This window comes from Aulonocara sp. 'chitande type north' Nkhata Bay, linkage group LG11 (genome assembly GCF_057382095.1).
Source record: "Aulonocara sp. 'chitande type north' Nkhata Bay isolate Kocher_YH1m ecotype deep benthic linkage group LG11, A_spYH_male_GT1.1, whole genome shotgun sequence".
NCBI lineage: Eukaryota > Metazoa > Chordata > Actinopteri > Cichliformes > Cichlidae > Aulonocara > Aulonocara sp. 'chitande type north' Nkhata Bay.
Genome location: NC_141354.1, coordinates 8,020,375 through 8,044,076, shown reverse-complemented (window position 1 = coordinate 8,044,076; position 23,702 = coordinate 8,020,375). Strand labels below are relative to the sequence as shown.

The following is a 23,702-nucleotide window of genomic DNA, read 5'->3' as shown; positions in this document are numbered from 1 at the left end:
GTACTTCATGACGGTTAAACCCAGACAATATAAGCTTTAAATAGTCCTTCCTCCTTTTTGACAGGCATACCAAACAGTGATCTACCGGTCAGACACATCCACACAACATCTGGTCCTCTGGGGATTTCTGGTGCTGCTGGATCCCATCTCCTTCCCAGACCACATCAGAGCCAGCAGGACATTGGAATGATGGGGAAACCCTTCAGTCAGTATACTGCAGATCCTCTGGTGACAAGCGGTCTTGAAGAACTGCGAGGTAGCAGTTGTTTGTTTTTTTTGTTTTTTTAGCTTCATTATCAGTGATCAATAATAGTAGAAGAAATATCAGTACACACTCTAGAATTTATAAAAACTTGCATAACTCAATTTTTTAAAATTAATTAATTAATTTGTATATTTTTTTAGATGAGGCTATTAATGCACTTCATAGAGTTCATTGTCTGTACTTGTAATAAGTATATGCCTTTTCCTGCAATGAGGACTGGTGTTTCTCTGTCATGTATTACTGTTCCACTGTCATCTTCAGGCCAAGTGGTGGTGCCAGAGGAGTTGCGGTTCTCTCATGCCTGCTGTGTGGGCATAGCCTCACAGACCTCCCTCAGCCTTTTCAACCCGTCTGAGAGATGGCAACAAGTTTCAATTACCGTTAATAGTCTGGCCATTGATGGGGAAAAGGTGAATATCATATGTCACAGGATGTATATTTAAAGTACACCATCTCTTTTTTTTTTTTTTCTTTTTTAATCTCTTGAGTTGCCATGACTCCGTATTTTATTTTATTTTTTACATGTGCTTCATTCTTTCCCTAAAGGTGGACAGCTTGCCTTACCAGTGGCTGATGGTGAAGAACAAGACAATCATTGGCCCAAAGAGTACTGAGGAGCAGAAGGTGTTGTTCATACCTCCCCATGCTGGTGTCTACCAGTGTGTCCTCAGTGTTAGCTCCTGGCCAGCATCTGCTGAGACAGAGGTGGCTGCCAGGGCTAACATATTTGCTAAAAGGGTGGTGCTTGTTGCCATAGCGGAGAACCCTGCTCTGGAGGTGAGGTTCCCCAGTGTTTTGTTAAAAGAAAATTCATGAAAATGAAAATCAAGGGGAAGAAAAAGGCTAAAAGTATTAGCTGAGCTAATATTCTTAGACACTCTTCTTTTTTTTCTCTTCTTTGGTGACTCGTTATGAAATGCATTTCACAGGATTTAACTAGACTCAAATTCATTTTGGTTCTCAGGTTGAAGTGGGCAAATCTGGCTGTTTGGACTTTGGAGACCTGCCTGGAGGCGGTGCTAAATCTCTTCCTCTGAAATTGCTCAACAGGACACATGCCACAGTACCCGTCCGACTGGTCATCAGTGCAGTAAGTCACTGTACTATAATGACACTATAAAAATGATTATGTATCTTTTTAAATCACTCAAAAACACACGTGCTGATCCATAGTAGTTTTGCAATGACCATGCTTGGTAGCTGTCCAGTTTCAAGATGATGTATTTGTGTAAAGAATCAAACCAGAGGGTCGAGGTTCAAATGATGGGTTAAAACACAAAATAACGTAATCTAAAGTTAATATCACATCAAAGCTAATGATCAAGCAAAAGCCAGAGAATGTTTCTATATTATAAAAAGACAGTGTTTGCACTGGAGCATAGATAACTAATAACAACCAGTTCTTGCATTGCTTTGTTCAGCAGAAACACAGTTGGTATAATGAAACGTATCTGAGTGGTTTACATTCTAAACTTTATTCCAACAGAATGCCACAGCATGGAGATGCTTCACCTTTTCCAAGCACCCTGTTACCATGACATCTGAGGGAACACAGCCGACTGGACACATGACCCCCGTTTCCTCTCCTTCTGTGATGAATCATGTGATGCATGCCAACTATGGAGAGGTTTGAGTTGCCAAAATGATTAGAATCCTTGTCAGAGTCCGCCATTTAAAATATTTCGCGGCTGCACGTGTTTGTGTCACAGTTACTCAAAGGCTTGCTTAAACACTTGTGGTATTCAAGCAGAGCATTTCAACATGGTTATTTCAGTTTGAGAGATCCTGTCTGACCTAAAGTCCACCTAATGATGTATCATAATAAATGAAACTTGTTTTCCAGAATCCAGAAAGCTTCATGGTCTGGGTTCATTTCAAGGCCCCTCAGAAGTATACAGCTTCTTCTGGTAACCAGTCTGGACACAATAATTATACTTAAAGCTTTTTTTTTTTTGAATATATTTAACAAATCACTTAACCCATGATATTCTTAGAGTGAGTAGTAGAAGTAGAAATAATAAAACAGAAGTTGTTTCCTACTAAAGGTAAGTGTGTGTTGTTATCCTTTTTAGGAGAACTAGGTCCAGCTGATGAGTACAGTGCCCGTGTGGACATTGAAGTGGACTCCCCTGGTCCCAGTTGTGTGATCAGGAGCATTCCCCTCAGGGCCAGGTCTGGAACTGCAAGGGTCCATGCTCCTAAAGATCTGCAGGTAACTAAGCTGCTGTGTGGCTGTTCTTAAACTAATGGCAACTGGCTTAACATCATTTAGCATTTCTTCCTGAATATGACAATGAAATATGTACAGCTCTTGTTAATATGGTTTTTGCAACTATCAATTATAGTACGCACTAAGAAATAATATTCCCCCCTTTTTGAGGGTAAAGCAGAACAAACTCAAGTAGATTTAACTGAGAAAACGTATAAATTCACCAGGGAATTGAAAAATGCTTTCCCCCACTGCATGATGGCGGTGTTTGTACGGTCTTATGCCTTTAATCATGTTTGTGGCATCTTCAGAAATAAGGAAACACTTTCAAGTATCGTTTAGTAAGTAGTGTCAGCAATGGGGTATCTGTTGTTAGTGGATGAGTGTATGTGCTGTGCACTTAACCGGTTTAAGAATACATACTTTAAACCAAAGACGCTCTTTTTTTTTTTTTCTTTTTTTTTTTTTTTTTATGGTTTTGTTTTGGGTTTTTTTGTTTTTTGTTTTTTTATGAAGGTTAATGAAGAGGAGATGAGCACATAATTTCCCTAAGGAGTAATAAAGTATTCTGATTCAGAAATTTGTAAAATAATTTTGTCATTGTGGAAGAATGAAAAGAGGCTAGTCTCGGAGAGGCGAGAGCTGCTCCTTTATTCAGAAAGCTTTTTATTTATGCTGAACAGCATGTAAACAGCACATCTGTAAATAGGAAAAAAGGCTGTTTTCATAAAATGACTCATTCATTTAAGAGTGGACACATTCATTTATTTTATTATAAAAAATCAAAACTTTTTGTTAACGTGTATAAGTTATCACTCTGTCAACGTACACTGGCCTTTTGAGTTGGTAGCGAACTGTTTTTCCTTTCTTGTGCTTCTTTGTCTAGACTGTCAGCTTGTCTGTTCCACTGGGTAAATCTAGTCAACAGACGCTGCCATTAAAGAATGCAGGAAACATTGATGTGCAGCTGAAACTCAAGGTAATTCTGACCTTTACTTTTCTTATTGGATCTGGGGTTTGGGTAAGCCTCTGTGACATTTTGGGCTCAGATTGTGGCAAACACAGCAGGGATCCATTGATATTTTGCCTTTTTTTTTTTTTTTTCTTTGCTTTCTCAACTTCCACCTTCAATTTTTCCCTTTCTTTCTCACCTTCTTTATTTCTTTGTGCTCCTGTTTTTTTTTTTTTCTTTTCCCTTCCACTGTACATTTCTTCCTTTTTGTTGCTCATTCAACTGGAATCACTTTTCCTTTGCCGTTTGCCTTCATTCCTGTTTACAGTGCAGTGACAACGAGGACAGTTTTTCTGTCACACCCAATGAACTGACTCTGAGAGTGGGAGAGGAACACGCCATTGTTGTGTCTTTCAAAGCACAGGGCAACCGAAAATGTAGAGACAGGTATATAACTTTTTCATGATTGTAAGAGGTTATTTTTGTAGCAACCAGATTTAAACACAAAACCACAATTTCATTCTGAAAAGGATTTTAACAACTGTGATAATACAAATGTGACTGCTAGTAAATGACATTTGGCTACGTGTAACATCTGTATGCTTACCCCGGTTTCTAGACTTAAAATGGAAAAAACGACTGTGACAGCAGTCCTGATTGATAGGAGGCGTGCATTGAAATGACTTATAACCCTGTATCTTTTGTATTGATGTAATTTAATCCAGTCTGACTCTGAAATTACCAGCAAATGTATATAATGGTGCCTTTTAGGACTCTAAATATATCTTTGTTTTAATGACTCTTCATTTTAATGAACTATACTCATACAGCAGTCCTGGATTGTAACTTTGAAACCCCTCCAAAGTGTTGTAATATATTGTAAACTCAATTCTTACAATTAACTTTATATTCCAGCCTTCTCACCATTTTGGTGCTACTGTCCGGCCCTCAGTATGAGGTATCACTGAAAGGAGAAGTAACCCCTGAGGACTCTGGAAAGCATGCACTCCCCTCTGCAGCAGTGTGCGGCCCTGGTCTGACCAATAACGTCCCACCAATCCTCTCTAACAAGCAGTTTGTAGCCTGGGGAGGAGTCACCCTGGGACGTGCCGTGTAAGCAGTTTTCTTTTTTTTTTCTTCAGTTTTTCATTAATTTCACAGCTACACACTTGCAGAAAAAGAAAACATGTTATAGGTATCAATTATTCATTGGAAAGTAATCAATAAAAATCTCAAGGCCCAGTGGTCCATCTTATTCTATTAAGACTTGTATAATGTTATTCATGAGAAGGGACAGTGGGCATCTACCGGGAGTGTTATTCCTCAGAAGCTATTTCAACATAATGCACAATTTATTTATACTCGCTGAAGGGCAGCATAGAAGAGACAGCAGTAAGCAGGCTAAATCCCCCTCAACAAGTATTCTTTAAAGTTTTAGCTAGATCCAGATTTGACCCAGCTACTCGTACATGAAGTAGGAAAATGATTGTCAGTGTTCAAAGTCTGTCAAAGGTCCAGTTAGACGGAGAGCACTGTGTACACTGACTGTTGTCACGTAACCAAGAGCGCTTGTTTTTTTAGCCAACAGAAGCTGGTCCTTAGGAACAACTCGACTGACGCCACACAGCAGCTGCGCCTGCTTATTCGAGGCCAAGACCAAGATTGTTTTCAGGTGCACATCATCTCTATTCTTGTTGTGTGTTGTTGTGAGTAGCGCATACTGTTTGTTTGGTTGGGTTTTTCTTTTCTTTTCCTGATGTACTGGTTGGAACTGTGTGTTTTTCTTTTTTTACTACTTTTCTTGTGTATTGGGAATCTGGCACAGTGGAATCTACACTGATCAGGAATAACATTCTGACCACTGACTGCAGTGAATAACACTGATTATCTTTTCATCATGGCACCTGTTAGTGGGTGCGATATATTAGGGAGGAAGTGAACATTTTGTCCTCAAAGTTGATGTATTAGAAACTGGAAAAATGGGCAAGTGTAACAATTTGAGTGAGTTGGGGTGTCTTGTTGGGTCTGCAGTGGTCAGTATGTATCCGAAGTGGTCCAAGGAAGGAGTGGTGGTGATCCAGCGACAGGGTCGTGCGTAGCTGAGGCTCATTGAGGCACATGGAGAGCAAAGTTTTAGCTTTGAACCAGCTTGAACCTGGCCCATGTGGTCAAGTTCAAGCTGGTTCTGATTGAAAGTTGTCAGGATACAGAGTTCCTCACTGTTTGTTGCGTATAATCAGAATCAGAATACTTTATTAATCCCGAAGGAAATTAGGCTGCATAGCCACAGACCACATACACCTTTTCATGGAAACTGTACGCCCTGATGGTTGTGGTCTCTTTCAACAGGATAGCGCACCCTGCCACAAAGCAAAAATGATTCAGCAATGTTTGGTTTGGTTTGAGGAGTGCAAGAACGAGTTGACTTGGCCTCCAAATTCCCTAGATACTAATCGAGTCGAGCATCTGTGAGATGTGCTGAACAAACAAGTGTGATTCTTGGAGGCCCAAGAATCCTTTAAGATCCTTTAAGTCCACTTTACAGGACTTAAATCTGTTGCTAACATCTTGGTGCAGATACCACAGCACAACTTTAGGGGTCTGTTGGAGTCGATATGGGACCAACACAATATTAGGCAGATGGTTGTAATGTTATGACTGATGGGTGTAGTTAACATGTGTTGAATTTCCTTAATTTGGTCTTCCATTTCTTCTTCAGCTCCAGAGTTTGTTCAGTCCCGAAGAACGTCTAACCCGACATGGAGAGCTGTCCATCCGTCCCAGAGAGGATGTGACCGTCCACCTTCTTTTTGCTCCCACCCGAGTGGCCTGCATGTTGGCCAAGCTGGAGATCAAACAATCTGGAGTTCGACCTTCACAGCCCGGAGTCAAATTCACTGTGAGGATGTGACCGTTAAAACCAAAATCATCAAACGCATTATAGTTTCTCCTATCACAGTTTTACTCCTCTTTTGTCACGCTCTTTTCACTTTCTGCATCTGTGATTAATTTCATTCCCGTGTCTCTGATCCTTAGATTCCACTGTCGGGTTATGGCGGCACCAGCAACATCATTCTAGAAGACCAGAGGAAACGTGCAGATGGCTACGTGGCAACACTGACCGACATCGCTGTTGGCTGCGTGAGCAAAGTGTGTCTGTGTGTGAGGAACACAGGCTCCAGAGCTGCTTTCATCAAAGCTGTGGCCTTCTCTGACGTGCAAACACGATCACTTATGGAGCCCTCAGTCATCAGCCTCGCGCCTTCACAGTTTGTACTGAAGGAAAGAACCCAAGAGGTAAGAGTTTTTGTTTTTGTGTTGATTTTTCTCTGTGTATACTTGAACTTGTTATCAATTTGAATTTTCAGGTGATCACTGTGCTAATGAAGTCCACCCAAAGAGAACAGAACCTCTGTCAGTTAGCCAGTGCACTGCTGGCTACAATCTACCTATTCTGTGGAGATGAGGTCTCCAGACAGCAGTACAGGAGGTGAGACCTTCCAGCATTTAGTTTTCTAGTTGGACTGTTGAAGTGTTAATGGTAATAGTTCACAGGATTCAAATTGATAGTGATTTAATTAAATCTAAACGATCATTAGGAGAAGTTAAAGCTCTCTTGTAGTAAAGATGGCTTCAAATAATATGGATCTCTGTGGAAGGAAGGGATTTTATCTGTGTCGCTTTACATCAGCATTAAAATGGCCTTCTGTTCTGTTCGGTAATGGCCAGAGCAGTACTTAAATAGATTAACTTTATCACTGTATGAGTTTGTATTAGGTTCAGAAAAAAATTATGTGGCCCTGTAAACTGATTTTACAAATGCTGCAATAAGAGCAATGAAGAGTAACTGAAATTGTTGCATCAGTAATTCCTTAAAGTTTTTATTTTCTACCGTAAAGTCCAAAGGGGGCCAATTAAAGTTATTTTTTTTAAGTGTCCATCTTTCTTTCTTCTTGTCTTATATCCTTATAGTAATGATGACGCTTGTGCACAAACAAAGCCATAAATCGTTTCTGAATCATTAAAATGTTTACAGAGCCTTTTCCAGATGCTTTTGGCAGGACTTTTTCAGTCCTATGCATCTCTTTATTTTTTTCTGTCAGGTTGCTTCAGAGCAAGCCAGAAGTTGCACGGAAGGCCCTGTCTGACAACAGTCTGCTGAAAAACATTGATTTTAATGAGAAGTTCTTGGGAGAAGAATATGTTGCAGAGGGTAAGATACCATGCTGGGAGGGGAATTCCTTTCTGATCTCAAGGTTAAAGCAGTTGAAAACTTTCCATAGATGATGGTAATAACCTGCACATTTCATGTTCCATTTTACTGCGTTGTTAACCTAAAACTTAATTTAACTTAAGTGTCTCACATAGAAATAAACAGCCTTTTCCCTTTTTATTAAAAAAAACTAAAACTACTATTTTGGATGTAGTAGAATATCTACATATTGACATTAGGAAAAATTGCACAAAACGACATCCTTGTTACCAGCTTTTAAAAGACTGCGGGATGTTGGGCAGCTGGCATGGACACCCAAGTTTGTGAATGCGATAACTGGAACGAGCAGATGCAGGAGCTTCAAATCATACCATAAGTGTATCTACTAGGAGGCTGAAGGGTACCACTGGTGTTTTTTCTTTTTTAGCAGTGATGAGAAAGTATTAAAAGGTAACAACTTAATCCCAGATATGCTTTGGAAATATCAGATTTTGTTCTGAAGCTTTGGGACAAGTTGAGCAAAGACTGTTTAGCAGAAATCACTCAGCCGAGGACAAAGTTGCATGGCTGAATAAAGCCTAAGAGAACATGAACATAAAATTTAAGGCAGCAGAGATTCATATTTTGATTCTGAACATCTTTACATCTGATTCACTGCTTAAAATTTGACGAATGATTTCCCTCCCGTGTAGCCTGTGACCTGCCCCAGCGGCCCAATGAAGCCCACATCTTCTACGGCAACATGAGTAAGGTGGTGGTGTCGTTGCTTGGAAGTACTAAGAATACAGACTTTGAGGAGAGCGAGCATGCTCTGCTGCTACCGTCTGCAAAGTCCAGCTCAGAGACAGACAGGTAACCTGCTGGAATATACACGGGTCTGTTCCATCTTAATAGCAGTGCGATCACCAATATGGGGATCCAAGTACATGTCAGAAAACAAAAGACCGTTGCTCAACGTACAGCATATTCATTTTATTGGGTTTTAGATTAGTAAACACATTCAAAATTATGATGCAACATTATCAATTGTCTTTGTGTATTCCTGCTCTTTGATAACTCTGCATTGATAAGAATGCACAGTTTAATGGTCTTGTGTGATTCCCAGTGGGTCTTCAAATGGCAATGTGTCTCTGGATGTGCTGCCAGTGAAAGGTCCCCAGGGTCCAGCACTGAGAGTGGCAGAGCCTTCCTTAAAGGTACTGTAAGCCCTTCTTAATCAACTTTAATGGTTTCTTTCAATGACTATTGATTACTTTGGGGCTTTTTAAACTGACTGAGATTTAGATCTCTGCTTCACTCTATTTCATGTGAAAAATGTATCATTTTTGAATGTAGATTATCTTCTTTTTACCCTCTTCAGGCTTCAGAGCAATTACAGTCCTGGACTATTCACCCAGAACAGCTCGTCCTTGCAGCTCCCACCATCAGTGAGTTGAATACAGATTTCAAGAGTACTAAGCAAGCTTGGTTGTTAGTTTGGCTGGAGCAACCAGTGAATTTTTGTTGTTGTTGTTTTTAGATGGTGCATCCACCACCAGTCAAGTTCAGATCCGAAACAATACTTCGAGAGAGCTGAGCTTTGATTTGTCCTGGCCTGCCCACTGCCTCACGATCACCCCACAGCATGGAGTTATCGAGCCACAGTAAGAATACCCTTGAGTCAAGAGTTTTTGGTTACAAATTCTCTGTATTCTCTTTTTTTTTCTGCATTTCTCACACTTGATGTGATTGCATCACGTTACGCATCAACTGAATATTTGGAACACTTTAGCATGAGGTCCAGTGGATTTTTTTCACAGATGTAATATGAGGTGTAATCAAAATATTCCACGATCTTTTTCTACAAGATCATCTTCCCAACAATGTCTGGCTTCATTCACTCCTGTTCTGAAGCATTTCCCTCTGTGTGACATAAGGTTGGTGTGTAGAGTAAAAAGGCAATATTGACTTCTCTTTGAAACCATCCTGAATGATCATGGGAGCTGCTTCTCAGGATATGACCTTCAGCATTTTCTGTTAGCATGCACCTTGATTTCATCCCTCAGGGCAGATGGTCTCTGCAGAACTGTGGCTTGTGTCATCCTGTTTCACTATAGAGCACATTGAAAATACTGGAGTTTTTTCCTGGGGAAAAAAAACAAAAAACATGCACACCTCCTGCACTATCACTAGATTTTCCTCCTTGCAACCGAAAATCAAGCTGAAGGATTACTGTGTTCATACACTTGAGGAAATTATTTTTTTATTTTTAAGGGGAGATGGGCCAGATTTGAATGCGGTAACCCTTTTACATGTCTGATTCCATAACTTTTGCCATTACAGTGGCTCTAGAAGGACAACAGACAAGCGAATCCTAATTTAATGTGTGCATAAATCTGCTGAATGTTATGTTTGCGTCTAATTTTGTCATTATCATAAACCAAGGTGCCACCTGCAGATCTTGATCAGCCCCAACCCGTCATTGGCAACTAAATCTTCCCTGCTTCCCTGGAGTGGACAGATTTATGTCCAGTGTGATGGTCAACAGAAGGTATGGGATATTAGCAACTTTTCTTTTTCCAAACAACACTGACAGACTGTGAGAAACTGACATGAGCTAAATCTGAGCTGGTTTCAGTTTATTAAGGTTCAGATCCGTCGAGACCTTGCTCTGGATGTGTCTACAGCCCCAGCAGATACAAGTTTGTCAGCCCTGCCTCCTCAGGCTGCTACCCCCTTGTTGCCTGTGGGCAGGCTCACCACAAGGCCATCACTTACCCCACAGATGCCTCAGGCCATGGTAGAGATCAACAACAAGACCATAGTCTTCCCCACCACACCCTCAGGGGAGACATCAGGTAGGAACATGGCTTACCGCTGGAAGTAACTTGCTCTGACCAACATTAAAGCTCTACATTGTGCTCGTGTCTGAACAGTTTTACAACAATTATCTTTCAGTTTAAACATGAAATACTTTCCAGGCTGTCAGTTTTTAGTCGTGGTCTGTAGGTAGCACGTGATGCATCTATTCCTGTGGGAGACTGAACGTCTCTATGTTGCTCCTGTACTTCAGAGGCCCAGCTGGAGGTGCAGAATGGGAACGTGGAAGTGAGGTGGTACCTGTCATCATTTGCTCCTCCATATGTCAAGGTGCTTTTTTTCTCCTCCCTCCTTTCTTCTATTAGCTGTTTTCTCCTGCTCCTCTTGAATATCTCTTGGGAGATCTCTGCTTTTACGGCTTTGTAGTTTATTTTGAAGTTACTTTTGTATGTGAGTGTTGTGAGATTCGTTTTGTTTCATGAACTACCTTAGTAATTACTTTGTACTTGTTCGCACCCTCGATTTATGTATTATGTTTCTAATACATAAATGTTATTGGCTGCTTTGATCCAAGCTTATGTTGTTACAAACTGTGGTCCTTTCTCACTCCCTCACTCTCTCTTCAGGGGGTTGACAACAGCGGAGACGTTTACCGGGCCACCTACACGACTTTCAGATGCTCCAGGGTTTCTGGAACCCTGGGAGCCCATGAGAAGATGCAGGTAGGTACTCGCAGTAGACTTGCCAGTAATATTTAAAGTAGGTCATTATAAAGGGACAAAGATTTCCAGCAAATGCTTTTCACAGGGAAAAGGATCCTTTTTAATTAAAAAAAAAAAAAAATCTAATGGCCAATCATAAAACCTATAAAATCTAGTTTTATTGTTTTTACATTTTTAAATTGGTGTTCTATTAAAACTTTCATGAATTTTATTGTTCCTTTCACAAAATACGGTTTTACTGTTAACATTGGAATTCTCTTTTTAGTCAAGTGACACATTCAAAATGATGTTTCTATGTTACTCTGTTATGTATCACATCTGTGAGTTTTAAATGTTTGGTTAAATCAAACACTGAGGTGAATTTAAGTTTATACTTTCCATCTAGAAGCATAACTCTGTAGTAAGATGTTTTTATGAGGTTAAATAAAATCCAGTTGCATCTTACAATGTTTTTTTTTGTTTTTTGTTTTTGTTTTTTTGTTATCTTTTTAGGTGCCCATCACTTTTCTGCCCAGGGACAGAGGGGACTATGCCCAATTCTGGGACTTGGAGTGCCACCCTGTGTCTGAGCCCCAGCAGAAAACCCGAATCCGCCTCCAGCTCTGTGGCACTGTGAGGACTTTTTTTTTTTCCCCCCTTCCCCTTAAACCAGGAAGTAGACTCCTCAAAATATAGAATCTATTCTCTGAAAGAGTTTTTCCCAGCTTATTTTTCAGTCATTCAGAAAAAACCCCACAGAAACCACACACAGAAGGGCCTCTCCCAGGACCCTCTTCCTGTGTAGCAACACTAATCATGCAGGTTTTCAACACCATAATGAGGGAAAATAAAAGTTGTTCTTCTGTAGTACATAAGAGGCACTGGAATCCTGGTACACCTTCAGCTTTCTTAAAAAATGGCATTAAAAACAAAACTGAGTTCAAGTTTGTTTTCTATAGCACAAACTGTACTTTCAGACAAATTTTAATCTACTTTGCTTTAGATATTTGATATTCAGTCAAAAAAATATGGATATGGCCAGTGCTTTCACTACAGAGGCACATTGTGATGTTAACTTTCAGTTACTTTAAAATAAGCTGCACATATTAGCAGTACCTTGACTGTGGCTTTGTAGTGTAAGTGACAGAATTAACAAATGAGACAAGTGGGTTGTGGGATGGGAAGGAGAGCCACCCTGCTGAGAAGGGCCTGCGGGCTTCTTGTGTGTAACACTTTAAAGTGAAGTGTTATGACAGAATCAGTTAACTTAAGAGCATACATGCACAGCAAGTGGGATGTCAGAGAGATGGCTCCACATGAGTAGGTTAAGTGGCTGTGATGCTAGTGCTTTTCTTGTTGTTGCTTTGTCTTTTAGATGCAGTGTTTAAAGTGGAATGCAGAGTCTTTGAGTAGAGTTAAATACCAATCTGTGACTCTAGTTTGTAAAACTTTGGAAAACCAAAATGCAAAACATAACACTCATATTTAGCTCTACAGCTAACTGTCTAAGTCAAAGTCTCTGCATATAATTTAGTAAGCCAGCACGTAGCTGTATGTCTCCCAGGGATAAATGGTGTTAGATTCAGGTGTTTTTGTATTTTTTTTTTTTTTTTAGTGAGCAGCAGTTTTTAAGTTGCACTGAAAGCTAACAGGCTGAATCTTAAATGTCTGTGTCCAAAGGGAACAAAATCTGGACCAGTAGGAGGACCACAGGAAGGAGACTGCTCTCTAGTGAAGACAGAGGCCACAGTCAAGACCAAGAAGAGACCCGAGTCCTCATCTAGCAAAATCAGGTAACTCCACCTAAATCTAATCATGGAGGGAGATCCCATTCAGAAAAAACACAAGAATATTGTTTTATGTAGCACATGTGGGTTTATTTAGTAAATTTAGGTTAGCTATAGTGATGGGAGGAAATCAAGAAGATGATTTTATGAAATGGCTGTGCTAGAATTGAATTCTAACAGTTATCCCTGTACCCTGCTAGAGTAGTTCTGCATGATTATCTATCCTGTACTTGGCCTTTATACAGGTTCTCAGTACATGGAGTGATTTTGATCTCCTATCCCTTCAGGCCAACTGATTGGCTGCTACTCACAAACAGAAGGTTTGAATTGCAGGTGGTTGGGGTTTCTGTGGTCATAGCCAGAGGCTTGTGCGTGGATCACTCATACAAACTATTTTTTTTTCTAAACTTGTGCATTTTTAAATTGAGTATCCCCCACTCTGACAGCATATTTGACTGAAAAAAACCCCAATTATAGGACCCCTTTCAACCTAAATTCATACCGTAGTTATGTTGTTTTTAAACACTGAGTCACTGTGAATTCCCGGTTGTTTCATGATGGTTATGCCCCCCGTTTAAAGTGGCACATTTTGTAATCCTTAGCCAGGAGGAGGTCGTGCGGAGGGGTGTGTATTCACCACAGGACCTGTACACCTTCCCTGCCACACGGGTGGGTGAGTCCAGCTCTCTAAAGGTCAACGTCCGCAACAACTCGTCCGACATGCATGAGGTGGGGCATAATTTATTCTCATGAAGGTGTAAGGTTTTTTTTTTCTTGCCTACTGCAGCAGAAACTGAAGTTCACTTACATGCAAATGCAGTAAGATCATGTCAGAAAAGTGAAGTTGTCACAGGGTTAACACAAGCAAGGAAGTAAGATATGAGAGTGTTTTAAAAGAAGTCATTCTTTAAGTGTGAGTTGCCCCTGGAGATGACATAATGTGTTAAGGAAGCAGAAGTAGAGATACCTTGACTATATTTGTGATTCTCTGTACCACTAAAAGAAATTGCATGCCTGAGTTGATGTAATTATACTGAGTGAAAAATACAGTAACACCCCTAACACTTGTCACTGTGCTTTGCATGGATTTGATATGTGATGTGTGGCTTCTCTAATTGACTTGCAGCTGACATTTGTAAACCCTAGTGAGCCTTTCTACATCAAGCATTCCAGATATTCTCTGAGGTGAGTCTGATGTTTATTACAACAAACACAAACCTTTTGATTGCTGCTTTTAGACTTGGTTTAGGCTTATTTGGAGCTCTTGAAGTTTTCTGGTATTGTTATCATACAACTGAGTAGTTGGTTAGATCACGTTTAATCAAAAAGATGTTCTGTGGTCTAACTTGGAGACTGCATAATGTCATTTTCCCATTGTGAATGCTCACTGTGGGGAGGTCCTGTGAGAAGCTGGGACCAGGAGGATGATCTAACTTTCTAGAGTATATACTTGAGGCCTGAGTACGAGTGATGTTTTTGCCTGACAAAGGCGTTTGGAGGGGCGGCCCGGTCACAGGTACCAGTTGTGTTGTGTTGTGCTGTGCTGGTGAGGAACGGTGTTCAGAATGTGCACATTATTTGTTGTTTTGTAGTGGCTAAAATGATGCCTAGTATGGAAATGAAATACTGAAATGTATTTGCTTCACCAATAAAATGAAAGTACTGTGACACATTCCATAGTGAAGCATGACAGTTATGTGAAACAGTGTCACAACCTGAACCTCCCCCAGCTTTGCGATAGGTGTGCTGTGAGCACTGCTGTGTGTGGATTTGTGATTGTGGTGTTCCCAGCATGTTGTGGATCTCATTACGATGACCACAGGTTTAAAGAAATGCTTCTCCAGTTTCCCTTGTATGGGTCTTAGTATAAGCATTTGGTTCTGAAATACCTCTGTATCTAAAGCTGACCAAAAGCCAACTTGAATATATAACCAGTATAGTTGAAGTAGTTCTCTAACCTCTAACCATCTAAAATTTAAACTGGACCTTAAATTGCTGTAGTTAATCCCTGCATTCATTTTCTGCTAGTTATGAATGGATTATTAGTGCTAGTCATTGATATGGGGGGCGATCGTGGCTCAAGAGTTGGGTGTTCGCCTTGTAATCGGAAGGTTGCCGGTTCGAGCCCCAACTTGGACAGTCTCGGTCATTGTGTCGTTGGGCAAGACACTTCACCCGTTGCCTACTGGTGGTGGTCAGAGGGCCCGGTGGCGCCAGTGTCCGGCAGCCTCGCCTCTGTCAGTGCGCCCCAGGGTGGCTGTGGCTACAATGTAGCTTGCCATCACCAGTGTGTGAATGTGTGTGTGAATGGGTGGATGACTGGATATGTAAAGCGCTTTGGGGTCCTTAGGGACTAGTAAAAGCACTATATAAATACAGGCCATTTACCATTTACCATATATGGCTGCATCATGTGATTGTTTTCACCATTGATTCATTATTTGTTCTGTACAACATTAGAAAACAGTAATTAATCCACAAATAAAATACTTTTTAAAGCTTTGTTGTAGAATGGCTAAAAGATGCATTAATAGTAGACGGACTGTTCATTTCAGGTTCAAGTGTTCCATCACTGTGCAAAGTGGTTGTGACTGATATCAATTATACTTGAAACAATATGAAACGGTGACAGTGTAGGATTTTATTTATTTTTAGATGAGTGCAGTGCATATTTGAATGCATTTTGAATCTATATTTGTGCTTCTTCACATTATGTATATGCACACATTTCAAATTGTTCCAGCCGTTCAGTAACCGCCTTTGTTCTTCCTCGACCTTTAGATCCCAGCACTATCTGAAGCTACCCGTCCAGTTCAAGCCCAGTACCGCAGGCGGACACAGCGGCTTGCTGCTCATCCAGTCAGAAACAAGCGGAAGTCTTGTTATTCAGCTGACTGGTGAGGCATTGCCTTGAATCCACCGTTTTTAACCATCCCACGCCACCTCGTCGTGCCGCCTGGCTTTGGGTGGTGCTCCTCTCTGTTCTCTTCACCGTGGGAGAGATGTGAGTGACAGAATAAGAGGCATAAGGTCTAAGGATCAAATAATGTCAGCCTCTGGATTTAAATCCTTCCTTGTCGTCATGTTTGGAGATGCACGCTATAGCTGATTGAGGGGGACTGACTGAGACTCCTGCCAACACAGCCCCAGCTGCCTGTGGATAAGGCACAGGTGTCCTCAGCTGGCCGATGAAAAACGATTGCGCCTGTTTGTGCCTGAAGCTGAGTAGTTTGAATCTGTCCAGCTCACAATTAGTCTGCACGGCCCCGGCGTTCCAGAGAGCTAATGCATTTTGTCACTTGACTCTGGATCTGGTGTTTCGCTTTCTCTCTGAGTCATGTCACAAAGTAGCATTGCTGTTGCCATGGTCTGTCGGACAGTAGCGGCACCAGCTGAGATACTTTGGAATTAATTGGAGCTGGGCATGCAGGAATGCCTTTGTTTGCTGTTTGGTAACATCACTGCAGGGATTTTGTTTTTGGAAAAGCCACATTTTTGCCTGTTTGTTGTTACACAGTGGATACATACCTTTTTGTCTGAGAACTCTGTGGAGTCATCTCTGCCATTACCTCCTAACTGAAACAAGGACCCGAATAGATTTAAAGCTTCAGTTTTGCTGGAGTACATTTTAAAACTGCTATTCTAGCTCTGTCTGCATCTCACAACATTTTCCTAATCTTCTGTACTCGTGTTTGTTTCTATGGAGATGGCTCTTCATCTTGCAGGGCCCACCTGCGCAGTAGCCTTTGTCAGCACCATGTGTTGACTTCCCCACAACCTCCAAGGCTCATTCCAAACAGCCCAGATGTACTTAATTTAGTCATGTTCAGGGCAGCTCACAGCAACATTAGGATGGTTAATGATTGTTATTACATGCTAAAAGAGTTTCCTCTGGTGGGGTTTTCATTCGGCAGCTTGCCAGGTCTGTTCAGTATGGTTGCCATGGCAAAACTGGTGTTAATCACTGTTCCACTCACAGAAAATTATCTCCCTGTTTCCTCTTTTGGCTCTGGGGCAAATGGCAAAAATTGCTCGGGGGGTTTTGGATTTGCTTCCATAATCAGTTTTGATATTGAAGGGGATGGAAATGGGGAAACTTTATCAAGGGGGTGTTGTTAACCTGCTAGTGCCACACATTGTGACAACACGCTGAAGAACACTATTCTTTTGTACAGTTTTTCCTACTTGTGTAGTGGGTTTTAACATGAAGGCAGTATACTGTTAAACATCCCAACATGTTTTGATTTACAATTTGCACATGCTTTGAATAGCATTTATGTAATATATTGTATGTAATATATGTTTAAATAAAGTTTTGTGACAATTGAAGGTGCAGTGTCTTTTGTTTTTTTCCTTTAGCCCACATTGCTGTCAGAAAGGTATCAAAGTGGACAAATATGATTTATGAAATATATTCTTGAACACTAGCTTTATATTCATGTTCACTTTTTTTGTTTGTTTGTTTGTCCATTCAATCAGACTTTCTGTACAATAAGGCTTTCACTTAATGCTACAACTTGTTAAAGAATCTAACAAAAGTCCAGTTATTTTATAAGAAGGCGATGTGTTTTCAGAAATCCAAGTTCTGTTAAGTGGTTTGGATAAATGACATAACTAGCCTCCACATGATGGAAGCACTACTCTGTATAAATTCAGATTGGCTGCCATGTAATGAGCTTTAGTAAGTGGATTTCTGGACATCGTGTTCGTTAACAATAACAAGTGAACAGTGAAAATGTTTCTTACTCTAAAGTCATGCGTTAGTTGTTCAGTTAGCTTTATTTAAATCCCAGATTTGACTTTTAATCAGATTTATTTTAGCAGATTTCTTCAAGCAAACTTCCTGAAATTAAAGTCTGACTTAGCTGGAATAAAAATGGTAACAATTAAGCCATTAAATCCTTAAAAATTCAAATGAGAATAAAGGAAAGCTGAATAACAGTACATTCCAGTACCAGGAAAGCAGCAGGACCAGACGGCATCCCAGGTCGTATCCTAAGAGACTGCGCATACCAGCTAGCTCCTGTGTTCACTGAGATATTCAACATCTCTTTATCTCAGTCGGTGATCCCCACATGCTTCAAAGAGTCCATCATTGTTCCTGTCCCGAAGAAACCCCACCCTGCTTCTCTCAATGACTATCGCCCTGTAGCCCTCACCTCAGTAGTGATGAAGTGTTTTGAACGCCTGGTCAGAGACTTCATCATTTCTTCACTACCAGACACACTGGACCCACTACAGTTCGCTTACCGTCCAAACCGTTCCACAGACGATGCCATCTCTCATCTCCTCCACACATCACTCACTCACTTGGACACTAGAAGGGGGAATTATGTTAAAATGCTCTTCATAGACTACAGCTCTGCATTTAACACCATAATTCCCTCCACACTCACCACCAAGCTGGAGCATCTGGGACTCAGCTCATCTATGTGTCAGTGGATCTCCAACTTCCTAACTGGCAGACCACAGGCAGTAAGGATGGGCGGACATGTCTCAGCCTCCACCACTCTCAGCACTGGAGCCCCCCAGGGGTGTGTTCTGAGCCCCCTGCTGTACTCTTTGTACACATATGACTGTGTGGCCACTACCAGCTCCACCACCATCATCAAGTTTGCTGACGACACCGTCGTGGTGGGCCTGATCTCTGATAACAACGAGACGGCCTACCTGAAGGAGATTAGGAATCTGGAGAACTGATGCCAGAGGAACAACCTCCTTCTAAACGTCAGTAAGACAAAGGAGCTGATAGTGGACTTCAGCACTAAGCAGGAGAGGAACTACCAGACCCCCGTCATCAACGAGTGCCCAGTGGAGAGAGTGGACAGCTTCAAATACCTCGGAGTTCACATCACGCAGGACCTGTCATGGTCCTGTCACATCAACACCGTGGTGAAAAAGGCCCGACAGCGTCTCTACCACCTCAGACCCTTGAGAGACTTCCAACTGCCCTCCAAGGTGCTCAGGAACTTTTACTCGTGCACCATAGAGAGCATCCTGGCGGGAAACATCTTAACCTGGTTCGGGAACAGCACCATGCAGGACAGACGAGCTCTACAGAGGGTTGTGCGGTCAGCTGAGCGCACCATCCGCTCCGAGCTCCCTGACCTGCACTCAATCTACAGCAGGCGGTGCTGGACCAAGGCCAGGAAGATGGTGAAGGACCTCAGCCATCCCAACAACAGACTGTTCTCTCTGTTGAGGTCAGGAAAGCGATTCCGCTCCCTGAAGACCAACACAGAGAGACTGAGGAGGAGCTTCTTCCCGCAGGCGATACGGTCTCTCAATCACACCACCACACAGTACTGACCCACACATATGGTTCTTACACACACACTGGACTTTCTGGACTTTGGTTTTGCACAACACTGGTCACTATATTCTTCATTTCCGGTTAATACTTGTACAGCTGCTGTTATTGTGTATATATTTATTTATATTTAGATTCCTTCATACATTCTTATATAGTTCTATATTGTGTATTGTGTATTTTGTTGTACAGTTATTTCATTTTTAACCTTAATTTATATTTTATTCCTTCCTAGTTAAATTGACCCTTTTTAATTTTTCATATTTATTTCCTATCTTATTCATAGCCTTTTCCTTTTTTGTTCTCTTTAGGTCACGAGCAGTTGTCCAAGCATTTCACTACATATCGTACTGTGTATGACTGTGTACGTGACAAATAAAATTTGAATTTGATTTGAATTTCTTGTATTCGGTTTGATCAGTCATGCTGGCATTGTATCAGCTCCTTTTAAAGCACTGCATGGTCTAGCTCTTTTAAATTCTGCAAGATTTCACATCACTGTGAAATGTCCCTGAGTGAAGCGGTGAACTGGGAATGTTGCTGCAAATCTGCTCCTGACCCGTGTGACCTCTGGAACAGCGAGTTATCAAACTTTTACTACTTTGCCTGTTAAATGCCGTGTGCCCAGCAGGTGTCGCCAAAGCGTTGTGTAGAGCCCGGCTGTCAGCAGCATGTACTGTACAGTAGGACAGCTGGGCTTTATTTTGCTTCCCAGACTGGAAACCACTGTAGTGCAGTTGGACTTGACGTCTAGCAACACAACACCAGACTTTAAACAAGCAGACCCGGTGGCTTTGCAAGTTAGCGGCTGCATTCACAGGTAGGAAGCCTGAGACCTTTTCTGAGTAATTTATATGTGGGTTTTTTTTTGTTTTTTTTTTTTTGGTAAATGCACAGTGTGTGATCGTAGGCGGCTGCAGGAATGTTCTGGTTATGCTAGCTGATGTGGCTAAAAACGCTAGCGAGGCTGTGCCGGCGTGAGGGGCGGCTGACTTTGAGCCAGACTGTTTAAGTTGCTGGTTAGAGTTGGAGCCGCTTTTCCAAGCTGCGCCAGACAGCACAGCTAGGCTAAATTAGCAGCGAGCAGGCTAGCTCTGGCAGCCGTCCATCCTGCCGGGGCCACAGCAGCAGTCCGCTATGCCTCTGTCCCTGCGGGGCATCGCCGCCTCCCCACTGACCGTGACCTCCGCACTTGCTCTTATCATTTATCGCCCTGAATACATACACACACGCACACACACACACACGCACACTGAGAGGTGTGCTTTCCCCCCTGCCTGCATCCTGTGTCGTTAGCTGTCATGTTCTGTGTGATTTGATGAACAAGCTAGCCGGGAAGCTAGATTAGGAAGGTGATCACCTGAGCTGTCACTCATATCTCAGACCACAGGCTCTCCAACTTTTTCCCTATGCAAATGAAACGCGCGGTGCACGTAAGCTGGTCCCACTCACGAGAAGCTCCATCAGGCAAGAGTTGCTCCACAGTTGTGCAACAGAGTAGGGTGATAAGGGAGCACAGAAACATCTTCCCCATCATTCCCAGTTTGAGACCGATACCTATTTAAGGAACCCCATGACTCCCTCCCACGCTTCATATAGTGCACCCTGCCTTCCTGGCTGGAGGTTTAAGAAGGTGATGATGAAGCTTAAACTAAAAGCACCCGTCATGCATGTGATCCACAGTGTTCCCGAAGTGACCCATACTCTCTGCATGGTCATGTTTTATCTTAACCCAGGCTCTGCTAAACCTAAACCTCTGCTGCAGAGATTTGCAGAAATGGTCCAGTAGCAAAAAAAAAAAAAAAAAAAAAACAGTGTCTGCTACATCTTAGAAAGCCATGGATCCAAATTTCAACAGAATACAGTCTTTAAACATGCTGATCTATATGTGATGCTGTGCAGGAGCAGAGCACTGCTCTGTGCCTTTACTGTATTCCAGCCCACTGATCGGGTTTACATTAATTCTATTACAGAGCTCTGTTCTCGGGTGAGCTGCATTAAGGGCAGGGGTGTGTTTCCCCCCCCTGTCTGGTAGAGTCTGCATGTGCTTGAATTCTCTCTACCAATCTTTTTTTGTTCCTTGCCTGCATGGCTGATCGTACATAAAGCAGTCAGAGATGATTCAAATCAACCACAGCTCTCCTTGTCCTGAAGGTCTCGGTGCAAGACCTGCAGAAGAGCTTTGAAGCATTATTTAGTGCTGCTAGTGCTGTTTTTGGCTCTGCCCTCTCCCTCTCTGCTTACCTGTCTGTGACCCCACCCTCCCCACTACGCACACTCTCAAGTTCCAGCTCCTTTCTGTTTCCCTCATGTACAAACCTTACAAAGTGCTGACACACACTCAGCCCAGCGCTTACCTTCTTGGGATGCCGTGTCAGAGTCCTGGGCTGTGGCAGCAGTATGCAGCAGTGTGGAGTGGGTGCTCTCGTGTCTTTATCCTTTTGTCGCAGCAGTGATGAAGCGAGGTGTTGATGTAAAGCTTGTTGAGCAGGGGTGCTGAACAATATCCCAGCTCTCATAGGGTGAGAGGCATGCACACAATACTGTTTAAACATTGGTTTTATTGGTTTGCTGTCTAAACTTCTCACAGCTGTGGCTGGATGCATGTTGGTACACTGGTTAGTACTGTCACCAGCACAGGAAGAATGGGGCCTTTCTGTAAAGAGTTTGCTTCTTCTCCATGTGCTTGTGTAGGTTCTCTTTGGGTAGTCCAGCCTATCCAATACTGTATCCCACATCTCGGGCAGTGTTAGTTGGAATAGGGTCTATTCCACTAGTCTCTCGAGGTCCTGTGCATGATGTGGGTGAGTGGTTTAGAAGACTGACAGATGCCTTGGTAAAGAGAGAGCTGAGCATGAAAGCTGTGTTTCACCAGTTGATCTGTGTGCTACTCTTACCTATGACAACAGTCTGTTGGGTAGTGACCAAAACAATAAGATCATGGATACAAGCAGCAGAAACGAGCTTCTCTCATAGTGCCTGTACTCAGTCTTAGAGAGACGGGAAGAAGCCAGAACATTGCAATATACGGTGGGACGACTGGATAAATATATCAGCCATCAGAGGTTTGCTAATTAGATTACCAGATTGTTATTTTTAGGTGACATTTTTTGTAATTTGGTTGTAGTTGTAGTATTTTCCTGGCTTCGTGGTTTGAATGGCCCACTAGTGGCTGGATGGAAGGTTTTACCATTCTGCCCAACTCTCATTGCTGTTCCCTGCATGGTTATGAAGTAACTTAAATCATTTTAAATGTGAAGGATCAAAGTTGTTGGCAACACAATGTCATTCATTATAGTTTCCCAGTTTGTTCTGAGACTTTAGATGTTCAAATTTTCCATCGATGTACGCAACAGCGGCTCCTAAAACTGTGCAGTTTATGTTGCAAGTGACAAAAAGCAACTTGGAAAAATACATTTGTCTATTATTAGTCCCGTTTAATATGACCCATTTTAATGACATGTCTGTATAAATCTCATAAAAACGGTTTCTAAAGAGTTGATTTCATGGGCAGCTGAGGTTTAATTGAGCTTTGTTTGAAAACCAAAGAGCAGAGGACGAGCATTCCCTCTTTTAAGGTCAGCTCTGTGCGCAGGCTCAACTCAAAGAGTCTATTAATATATAAGTGACTAAAAACCATCAAGTCATGCAATAATAACTAAGTGAGAAAGTTGAGGAGAAAGTCAGCAGGCAGACAGCGTGTATTATTAGCTACAGTAATGTGCGCGCGTCTACCAGGTCGAGCTGTGCGCAGCAGACACAAACTGTAGTGTTGCCTCTCAGAGCCAGACTTGTGTGTGTGTGTGTGTGTCCATCTGTCTCTTTGTATTTCTGTCTCTTTGTTCGTACTATTCTGTGTACGACTGTAGCTGACCGTCAGTCCGTGTGTGTGTGTGTAGTGTTAAAGCAAGTGTGTGTGTGTGTCTGTGTGTGTGTTTCGCCCTTTGCCAATTAGCGGCTTCTCACCTCCTGAGGCGAGAGGCTGAGTGCGTGTTAGACAGAGGAGGGAGACTTGATGGGGCTTGTCTGCCGCTGACGGCTCAGCCTTAACCTGAACTCTAACACTCTTTCTCACTCTCACGCACACACTCGAGCTCTGATACACACACACACACACACGCGCACACACATCCCCAGCCAGTTGTTGATAATGCAGCCTTGTCTGTCTCCGAGTCCATGTGACACGCCAAAATGTGACAGTATTGTGTTGGTGGAGCGAAAGGCGCGAGACGGGCAAAGACGAGTGCCAGCCTGCTTTGGAGCGTGTGTTTGTGTGTGTGTGTCTTTGTCTGGGTTGTGCTCATTCAACTGTGCGCCTTTGTACATACAAATGTCTGCAGCGAGTGTTGTGCGTGTGACTTTATCCAGTGGAAATAATGTAAATAGCACAAATCAGACGTTCAACCTTTTCCTTCTTTGTGGAACTGTTCTTTTAAAAGAAAAGAAAAGATTTTTCATGCTGCTGC

The 23,702-nt window shown here is 42.1% G+C and overlaps 2 protein-coding genes across 4 annotated transcripts in view; both read left to right on the top strand.

Moving 5' to 3' along the window:
* Positions 1–17,249, top strand: part of cep192 (centrosomal protein 192) — a 33,495-nt gene extending 16,246 nt beyond the window's left edge. For all 3 annotated transcript variants that reach the window (XM_086310354.1, XM_086310352.1, XM_086310353.1), the window contains 28 exons: positions 65–256; positions 527–675; positions 812–1,042; positions 1,230–1,355; positions 1,752–1,892; positions 2,109–2,172; positions 2,338–2,477; positions 3,361–3,453; positions 3,755–3,873; positions 4,342–4,539; positions 5,008–5,098; positions 6,146–6,325; positions 6,463–6,723; positions 6,795–6,916; positions 7,530–7,639; positions 8,332–8,491; positions 8,745–8,835; positions 9,000–9,066; positions 9,159–9,282; positions 10,064–10,169; positions 10,257–10,476; positions 10,692–10,768; positions 11,065–11,160; positions 11,653–11,772; positions 12,820–12,932; positions 13,529–13,655; positions 14,053–14,111; positions 15,708–17,249. In XM_086310354.1, coding sequence (XP_086166480.1) covers positions 65–256; positions 527–675; positions 812–1,042; positions 1,230–1,355; positions 1,752–1,892; positions 2,109–2,172; positions 2,338–2,477; positions 3,361–3,453; positions 3,755–3,873; positions 4,342–4,539; positions 5,008–5,098; positions 6,146–6,325; positions 6,463–6,723; positions 6,795–6,916; positions 7,530–7,639; positions 8,332–8,491; positions 8,745–8,835; positions 9,000–9,066; positions 9,159–9,282; positions 10,064–10,169; positions 10,257–10,476; positions 10,692–10,768; positions 11,065–11,160; positions 11,653–11,772; positions 12,820–12,932; positions 13,529–13,655; positions 14,053–14,111; positions 15,708–15,840 — 3,710 coding nt within the window. In that variant the 3' untranslated portion in view covers positions 15,841–17,249. The remainder of the gene's footprint in view (positions 1–64; positions 257–526; positions 676–811; positions 1,043–1,229; positions 1,356–1,751; positions 1,893–2,108; positions 2,173–2,337; positions 2,478–3,360; positions 3,454–3,754; positions 3,874–4,341; positions 4,540–5,007; positions 5,099–6,145; positions 6,326–6,462; positions 6,724–6,794; positions 6,917–7,529; positions 7,640–8,331; positions 8,492–8,744; positions 8,836–8,999; positions 9,067–9,158; positions 9,283–10,063; positions 10,170–10,256; positions 10,477–10,691; positions 10,769–11,064; positions 11,161–11,652; positions 11,773–12,819; positions 12,933–13,528; positions 13,656–14,052; positions 14,112–15,707) is intronic.
* A 2,680-nt stretch (positions 17,250–19,929) lies between these two features.
* LOC147318421 (low-density lipoprotein receptor class A domain-containing protein 4-like) overlaps positions 19,930–23,702 on the top strand; it is a 270,845-nt gene continuing 267,072 nt past the window's right edge. Inside the window, exon 1 of the mRNA XM_086310349.1 lies at positions 19,930–20,056. The gene's annotated coding sequence lies outside the window, so the exon portion shown is untranslated. The remainder of the gene's footprint in view (positions 20,057–23,702) is intronic.